At 50.3% G+C, this 9,461-nt stretch overlaps 1 protein-coding gene across 1 annotated transcript; it reads right to left on the reverse strand.

The window, feature by feature from the left end:
* Nucleotides 1-4,001: 4,001 nt before the first annotated feature.
* On the reverse strand, nt 4,002-8,673 carry BNIP1 (BCL2 interacting protein 1). Its single transcript, XM_030957369.1, has 6 exons — nt 8,565-8,673; nt 8,392-8,484; nt 8,013-8,104; nt 7,132-7,233; nt 6,332-6,450; nt 4,002-4,619 (listed from the first exon to the last, which is right to left on the reverse strand). Exons 1-6 carry the CDS (start codon nt 8,652-8,654, stop codon nt 4,423-4,425), a joined length of 693 nt encoding a protein of 230 aa, XP_030813229.1. The 5' UTR covers nt 8,655-8,673; the 3' UTR covers nt 4,002-4,422.
* Between the last annotated feature and the right edge of the window lie 788 nt (nt 8,674-9,461).

Genomic DNA, 9,461 nt, shown 5'->3' on the forward strand with positions numbered 1-9,461 from the left:
CCCTTTGCGCGCTTATCGCGGCCCCCGGGGACACACGCGGCGTTATCGGCGGGCCAGGCTCGGAGCAGCCGAGTGGCATTTTCCTTTCATGCCATCCCCGACACCCCGAGCGGGGCAGAGCCCGCCCGGCACAGCCCCGGCCCCGCCCGATAAGCGGGATGCGGGAGCCGGCTCGGATGCGGCAGCGATAGCATCTGATCAGCCTTGCCGTGCGGGTTAAAAATAAAAGGAAGCACAAGTGGAAGCGGCCTGAGGCTCGGTAAGGTGTCACAGCAGGCTGGGCACTCAAGGGAGCAGGGTCACTGTCCCCCAGCTGGCCAGGGTCGCTGCCAGCCCCTGGCACCAGAGCAGGAGCAGCCAGGGCAGAGCTGGATGGGTCTGGGCACCTTCACCAGATTTGCTTCTCAACTCGGAGTCACAGAATATTCAGGGTTGGAAGGGACCCACACAGATCATCAAGTCCAATTCTTGAGTAAACAGTCCAGGCACCAGCACCAGCCGAGCCCCCCAACTCTCTGACCACCAATTCCTGGCCAGCCGAGTCCCCCAACTCCAGCCCAATTATTTTTGGTGGCTTTGCAAGGCTGCAGGAGCCTCATGATTCACTCAGCATTTCAGTGCCCAAGGCAGCACTTGGAGGTGCTAAACTGAGTGGAGATCTCTGAACACATGAAGGGCCAGGGCCTAAACCAAATTAAGTTAATAAAGATCCCAGTCCCTTCCTCAGACCGCAGTTTTCTTTATGTGGGAGAGGATTAAAACTTCAAGGCACAGGTACAGTGAGCCACCACCTCTCTCAATCCATCACCAAAAAAACTGGCACTGAGTCTTCATCACAGGTTCCTGTGAGAAAACCAAACCTCAACTCAGTGGAGCTGTCATTCCCTTTGCGGCACAGAGTTTGTACCATTTTATATAGGGTAGCAGATAATAAAATTGTGTTTATTCAACAGCCACAGCCTGAACAAGTCCACAATCAGCTTTCAATAGCAGTAGGATGATTTGAGAGCCTGGATGTGGCATTTGGTTGTGGTACAAAGCACCTGCAGCCTGTTTGGAGAACAATTCTCACCTTTGTGGGAAGGAAACTCAACAAGCACTCACTCAAAGGGTTTTGCAGCAATTTGCAATCACCAAGACATCACATCTGGGGAAAAGATTTGCTACAGATTCTCTGTGAGAATCACAGCATTACAAACAGGGTGGCAAAGCAATATTAAATCTGATTACAAACCATTACAAACAGTGAGGTAAAGCAATATTAAAGCCGATTACAAACAGGGTGGCAAAGCACTGTTAAAGCTGATTTCCATCCTCCCCTTTTTCTGAGGGAGAGCCCCACATATTTGCAGACAAGCATGCACATGTCCCCTGGATATTCTCAGCCCCCAAAGATTCCAGCCTGGCTTGCTCTGGGCCACTTGGCATGTGATAGCAGCCACGCACATTTGGCAGAGACATTTTTAGAAACCTCCAAGCTATGAATTCACCTTTCCATTTTGGTCAGTTAAAGTCAGTTATGCGGAAAGCATTTCAAAAGCACAACTTCAAATACAAATTTCACTTCCCCTTGATTCTTGGAGGGGAGGAGGGAATAAATACTATTATCCTCTTCATTTGTTTTCCCAGCGTTATCCTGCAATATTTCTGTATTGGATAACACCACAATCAATAATAAAATAATTATGAGTGAAATCGAGTCAGTCTCTCTCAGCACATTTACAGTGCATGTTAAATTTCTAATGCTCCTCAGGCCCACGTTTATTGCAACCATTAAAAGGCAACTTTCTAAGGAAATACAAACCTAACTGAATGCTCTGGGAGTGACCTTCATGCTGCAGATTTCAGGGATGCAATGGCACCTGCTCCTGCCCACAGGCTTCCCACCATAGCCACGTGGGAATGGAGACCAGGATTGGATCTACACCCACAGCCAAATATCCAACAGCACTGCCTGGCTCCTGACACTCCAAGGGACAACTTCCAGGCACTTGCCCTTCTTTCCACAGGTGCTCAGACAAAGCAAATTGCTCTCAGTGGGTTGGACTCCACAGCAGGACCTTAAATCCACCACAAACCTCCAAGTTCCAAACCTCTGAAAGTGCTGAGGCAATAGAGCTGCCTCGTCCTCATCCCTAAGTGGCTCCAGCTGCTCAGCCAAACACCCCCGGTCCCTTCAGGGGCTGCAGGACACTTAAGGAGCCACCACCCAGCCAATGAGCAGGAGTTCATTAACCCACAGCCACTTGATTGCTGCCAGCTGTGTCTCAGCCCCACAACTCCACAGCAAGATTTCAGCCCTTTTTAAGCTCCTAGTAGTTCCTTAGTCCTTGTTTTAAAGAAGTGTTATTCTTCAAAGGAAAAATACTTGTATTACAACTGTTTTGTGACAGTAAATCCCACTCTCCACTTGTAGGGAGGGTACCTGGTACCTTTTAGAGGGGAATGGCCCAGGAAAAACAGGAGCACTCCTGTTTGCTTTCACTTGTGTATGAGCCCTCCAGCACAGCCCCGAACATTCTCCAGAAGCCTGATTCTTCCTTCTTTCCCAAACTCTTTCTACTCCTGCAGTCCTGGAGTCCCTGGTCTCAGAAGGGTTCCAGCCCTTGGCCCCCAAGCCATGCCCAAGACCAAAAATGCAGAGGCCATTCCCTTCTCACCATCCCTGATGGCTCTGCTGCCCTTGGTAATGCAGACGTCTAAGAAAACGCTACTCCTTTTCAGAAAACCAACACAAATCCATCTTTTACCCTTCACAACACAACCTTGGGCACACAGCAGCAAGACCCTGAGGCACAACACCCTGAGTGCAAATATAAAACCTCTGCAGACACAGAAAAACTGCCCAGGCACAATTTTCCACATTTCCTGGATCAGACAACAAAAAGCCAGGCACAACCATTTCCTCTTCCCAAAAAAATTGCTCACTTTGCCAAAAAAAAAATGAGAAACCAAGTCCTACCTTTGCTGCAGGAGCTGAGTCTGTGACCAGGAGCAAGGCAACCACCAGAGTGAGTCTGCAGGGAGGGTATTTGAGCACCACCCCCCAGCCCCAGCTGGGCATTGTTAGGGCTGATTGGGGCACCCCAGTGTGCCAGGTGGGACCTGGGCAATCAGCACCAGGTGTGCCAGGAGGGACCCAGGCAATCACCATGAGCTGTGCTCTGCTCCAGGGTGGCTGCTGAGGCATCTCCTGAGCTGCTGCACCAAATCACCCTTCTCACCCCAAAGACAAAGAACATTTATCTTGCTGTCTCCACTGATTATTTCCTGCCAGGGCTGCGGCCCATCAGGAGCCTGGGTGAATCCTGGCTGCCTGTGGAAGGAAATGATTCAAGAACCAAGTGCTGCAGAGCAACCTGTTGCATCCTGGAATTTCTCCCCTTTCCCTCTCTCAAAAAATCCAGTAGTCCTTGCTATTTTTCCCCCATTTCCTTTGTCTCTAATTGTCTCTCTGTAAATTGACACTTTATGCACGCAGGCTTATTTACAAAGATTCGATTTTTGAAGCTGAGTCATTTCTCTTATTCAAACCCACAATGTGCACATCACCAATTTAATTTGTTCTTGGTGCAATTCTGTATCTCAGGAAAGGCTGGGAGGATGAACTGCCCTGAAATGCAAGGAATGAACAACATGGAAAACACATCCACTCTGTCCAGTCTGAATATTCCAGGGCCACAAAACAGGAGTAAAACCCTCCAAGTTCCAAATGCACACCTTGGCAGTAATATTGCAAAGATAAAGCAAGAACTGAAGTTATATAAAGGAAAGTAGGAAAAGGGGTTTTGATTTTAGCAGATTGCCAGTGTAATTCTCTTTTGTGTGAATTCATAGTAACAAATGGGGTTCCCATTTTTGCTTTGCTCAGAGCCCTCCCAAGGGCAGAGGGACAGAGCCAGGCTGTGTTATGCTCCCAGAAAATCCATAAGCAACCACTGCTGCTAAAGAAAAAGCAGAACTTTTACACTGAAAGGCTCTTTTAAACAAGACTCTGTTGACATGAATACAATAAATATTTTATTAATGGAATGTTGAGTTTCTTCCATCCTTCCTCTTACTCTCAGCACCTTACACATAGATGTCAGAGCAGCTTCCAGTCCAAGCCAAGGAAAAAACTTCATTTCAAGGCAGAAATCAGTGAGAGGCTGAAAGTTCAGACTGGCACCTTTGAGTGCCCAGTCCCTCAAGTGCTGAATTCCCCAAACCCACAGGCAAACTGGCATTTCTTCTTTCCAAGCATGATCTATCAATCTCTTCTGAGGCAGCTCATAAGCTCCATGGGGACAGCACAAATTCCTGCCTACTCTAACGCTCCTCCAGCTATTGCAATATCCCTTTATTATTTCATTTAAAAGCCCCACCGTTATCAACCATCTCCTTCTGATTATTTTTTTTAATAGTTCTGTGATTGTTGGGATTTTACAAAAACGGGAAGAGTCTCTTTTTGAGGATGTAGAGCACTGTGGCCAGGAAGAGAGCGAGGGCCAGGAAGATGAGCAGCTTGTCCGTCAGCTCTCGGCGGTTGTACTTGGTGATCAGCTTCCTCCCCAGCTGGATGGTGCCAGACATGGACTTGAATTCCTCATTTGCTTCCAGGATGGTTCGGGAAGAATTGGCTGAAATTTAAGGGGAACAGAAAAAAAATTTACATCAGTGGGCTGTGCTTTAAAAATACTCAGCAAAGTGTGTAAGGATGAGGTATTTGGTAACACCAACAGTGCCTGAGGGATCCTTTTGGGTCAGGCTGACTTGTGGGTGAGACTGACACGGAGTTCTCACAGCTCAGGGGTGCAAAGTGAAATAAGAGCACTGAAAAGATTAAAGATACTACTGAAGTTCCTGAATTTTGAATTTTTGGGTTAGCAGGTCACATCTAGTTCAGGTTTTTCAGTCAGCACTGCTGGAAGCAGAGTGAAATAGGAACGGTGCTAGAGAGAGAAATCACCAGCAGCAGCAGGACAGGGTGGTCACTATAATAATTGGATATATTAATTACACCACTGAAAGTGTTCCCCCAAACCCCAGCAGTAAATCAGCGTGGGCTCACTGAATTATTCAGCTCAAACAGTTTTTAATAGCGATTTTTGACACACACAGCAATTTTTTTGCCTAATAAAAATGAGAAGGGTCAACTAGAAGTGTGTGAGAAAACAAACACATGCCCCAAACTTCTCAGCCTTGCTCCTTTCAAAACAAAAGCAAAAGCCCTGGAATGCCCTTTTTTCTGCTTTACAGAAAGCACAGCCTGCAGGACAGTGCATTACCCTACACTGGCTGCTCACAGAAAGGTCAAATCCAGCATTGTCTGGTTCACAAAAACAGAGCAGAAATAGGTCTGCAATATTTTGCAAAACACTCTGTCCCATCCCATTTCAAGAGGCATTTTGATCCAAGTGAAAACAGAAAACTTGTTTCCCAGAGTTAATGACAAAGCAGAGCTTCCCTGCTCCACAGCCTCAAACACTCACTGCATCCTAGGGAACGCTCAGGAAACAGGAATTCCCACTGCTAACTCAGAATTTGCAGCTGGGTTTTGTAAACGACCTTTGGTAGCTTTTCCCTTGATGAATTCCAAGTGCTGTTCATTCAGAAACAGGGTGAAAAAGTGCCTGCCAAACTGTCCTTTTAATGGGAGAAGGAACAAACTGTGCCCAGCTGCCACCCTCACATGGGGCAGAAAGCAAGGAGGGCAAACTTGAGTTATTTATCCTTGCCTTTAAAGTTCCCTCCTGCCCAAAGGCACAGCTAGGAAGAGGCCCAGGCAGCAACTTCTGAATGCTCCATGAATCATCAGTTCTGACAGGTCACTTGATTTATGGTTTAGGAGTTGAAGCCAAGGAACTGGGTGAAATCTTGGTTTCACAGTCCCTGATGCACTGCTGACAGAGCAAGTGACCTCGGGTTCAAGGCACTTGATCTTGGTGTCTCAGCCATCCCAGCTGGAGCCTGGCTGGAACAGCCCTGCACACACTCCTTCCTCTGGGCAGGGACTTGTGTCCTTTTGTTCCCTCTGCAATCCCCAAATCTGTGCCAGGACAGTGGCACAGAGTAACACCAAACTCACTCTGGGCACTGTGTGAGCTCACATTGCTTTTAAAGAAACTCAACCTCATCCTGACCCTTTTTCCTTCTCATGATCATGAAACAGAAACTCCACACAAAGTACACTGATATTTCCTGTTTATGTCCAGCTGTTGGAGGAGCTCTGCTGGCCAGTCTTTAACCATCATGGTAGCACATTCTCCCAGTCTGCTCCTCTCCCCAGGCTGACAGAGCTGACCAAAGGTGCTTCCATCACCCTCCATTCCAGCCCAAATTCCAGCTGTACCTAAGGTCTGCACAGTCTCCTCGCTCTGCTGCACCTGCTGGGACATCATCCTGCTGATGCCCATCAGACTCTCTGTGATGTTGCTTGCACTCTCTGCCAGACTTTCCTTTGTGGTCTTCCTGAAAAGAGAAAAAAAGCAAAGCAGGAAGAGATAAAATTTTTCTTTGGATACACAAGGAAAATGCTGCTGATAGGGAGATGAGACCAATACTTGGCAACATCTCTGCAGAGCACAAAAGACACAACCGGTTTTCAATGCATGAGAAATTCAGATTATTTTCACTGAACAATAAAAAATAATCCCAAAATACAAAAATCCTGAACCCAAACAACAGCCCAGAATCTCACAGGGCCCTGTACTTCACCACTTGTTCACCCAGGACTGTGTAAGTCCATGAGCTGCTATGGGAGCACCAACACAAACCCATTTTATCATCCTGAGTATCCCAGCTGTTGCTTTCAATTCACAGCCTGCACACACATCCAGTTCTGAATGTGAAAACAGCTTGGATAATGACCCAGGTCTTGTTTAGAACCTATCTGGAATTAATGCAAAAAAGACAATATGTAAAGCTATGAAGGTTAATTTATCCCCTTTTCTGCTTAGACATGCCAAGAAAACCTGAATTCATCACAATCCTTAACAGCCCAAACATCCACAAAAAGGAAATGCACTTATAAAAGAAAAGCTACACTCGATATAATTAAATAAATTAAAAATATGATGTCGCTTCCATTTAAAATGAGTGAATATAGGAGACACTGCTTAAATCCCGCAGTACAGTGGGACAGTCCAATACCTTTGCCTCAAGACGTCTCTTCCCTGCAGCAGCTGATCTTTCTCAGAGTTGTCAATAGCAATTTTGCAGGCCAGATTTGCCTTTCTCCAGGCTGCCTGGTTGCTGAAATCACAGGAGCAGAGTGTTGTAATGTGACGGGAACACCTTGCAAGCACACACAATTTTCACAACGCAACCACCACTGTAACTGGGCATCCCTGATACATGCAAGGACCCTCAGAATCCAATAAACACTTGGACTGGAAAATACTTCCAAGATCATCAAGTCCAAGCTGTGCCCCATCCCCACCTTGTCCCCAGCCCAGAGCACCGAGTGCCACCTCCAGGGATGGGCTCTGCAAACCTCCCTGGGCAGTTCCAGTGCCTGAGCTCCCTTTCCATGGGGAAATTCCTGCTGTGCCCACCCTGAGCCTGCCCTGGCACAACTTGAGGCCATTCCCTCTCCTCCTGGATGCCCACCTGGCTGTCCCCTCCTGTCAGGAATTGTGCAGAGCCAGAAGTTCCCCCCTGAGCCTCCTTTTCTCCAGGCTGAGCGCCTTCCCCAGCTCTCTCAGCCCCTCGCTTTCTCTGTAGTCCTACACACAACAAAAACATTCTATCTTGACATTCCCGCTCCCCAGTGTAGCATTTAAGAACCAAGGGAAGAAGAAAACTGTGCCAGACTCCTAGGCCACCTTCTTTGAGCTCACAGGGACGGACCAGAGTTAGGAAGTCAGGACAGGAGAAGAGAGTTGAACCCTTTCTGTCCCTGACCTCTTGGTCTGGCACAAAACACGTGTCAGGGGCTGTGCTTCCAAACCAGACACTGAGAGACGCTGCACCAAACCCAGCCAATCTCTGCTTGCAGCGGGCTGGGGAGCAGCCCCAGCTGCCAGACCCACCTGAGCATCTGCTTCTTGTGGTTCTCCACCTCCCGCAGCAAGGCTTGTTTCTCCGACTCCTTGTCCTGCTCCTTGGCCATCTGCTCCAGCTCCTTCGGCGGAGAGCACAAACACCAGAACCTCACCAGCCACCCGCAGCTCGCACAGCCCAGCCCCGGCCGGGGAGTGGATTCGGAGCAGATTTATCTGATAAACCCCAATCCAGGGCTGCGACTCCCCAAATCTCACTAAAACCGAGGCCGGGATCCCCCAAAACACGCGGAGAACACCCCTCAAACCCCGGCCGGAACCCACAGCCGGGATCCTCCAGCCCTAAACCACAGCCGGTGGGCCCGGAGCACAGCTCGGTGCCCTCAGCAGCCCCGGCCGGGCCCCTCACCTGGATGCGGCCGCGGAGGTGTCGGAACTTCTCCTTGACGGCGGCATTGAGCTCCGTGAGGGCGCTGAGCGGCCCCGGGCAGTCCCGGATGTCCTGGAACAGAACGGCGCGGTCAGCGCGGGCCCGGCTCTCCCCGAGGCCGTGCCGGGGTGTCCCGGGGCTGGCGGCGGTACCTGCACGGCCGCCTTGATCTCCAGGTCGAACTTGACGATCTCCTGGTGGCAGACCCGCAGCGGCACCACCGCGGCCGCCGCCGCCGCCATCTTGGCCGGGCAGGGCCGGGGCGGGTCGGGCGCGCGCGGGCGCCCCCTGCGGGCGGCGGGTGGGGACGCGCGGGGCTGAGGGGACGTGGCGGGGCCGGGGCCCATGGCGGGGAATGTGCTGCTCCAAAGGGAGAAACAACACAATTCCAGCATCTCTGAGGTTAAAAAACACCTCCGAAACCCATCGAGCCCAAGCTGTGCCCGATCCCCACCTTGTCACAAGCCCAGAGCACCGAGTGCCACCTCCAGCCCTTCCTTGGACACCTCCCGGGATGGGCACTCCAAACCTCCCTGGGCAGTTCCAGTGCCTGAGCCCCCTTTCCATGGAGAAATTCCTGCTGTGCCCACCCTGAGCCTGTCCTGAGCCCCCTTTCCATGGGGAAATCCCTGCTGTGCCCACCCTGAGCCTGCCCTGGCCCAGCCTGAGGCCGTTCCCTCTCCTCCTGACCCTGTTCCCTCCAACCGTCTCCTCCTGTCGGGAGTTGTGCAGAGCCAGAAGATTCCCCTGGAGAAGTTCCAGGTTTACATCCAAGAGCCTACCTGGGCTCCTGGCCAAGGCTGACACTGGTCAGGAGCAGGGTGGGGGAACACGGGGTCACTTCTGCACCCCGAAAATGAGAAGCAGGCAATGTTCTTTGCTTTTCTCACACGCTCACCCCTGGTGCTGTGTCCTTCCCTCTGCCCTCAGACCATTTCCACAGGAGCTGCAGGGAGCAGTTTCTCCAGGCGCTGACCCAGCTTCTCCAGATGCTCCCACACCGACCCACCAGTGCTGCGAGGCAGCTGAGCGTGAGGAAGGAAAACCCA

Source organism: Camarhynchus parvulus, chromosome 13, assembly GCF_901933205.1.
Source record: "Camarhynchus parvulus chromosome 13, STF_HiC, whole genome shotgun sequence".
Classification (NCBI taxonomy): domain Eukaryota; kingdom Metazoa; phylum Chordata; class Aves; order Passeriformes; family Thraupidae; genus Camarhynchus; species Camarhynchus parvulus.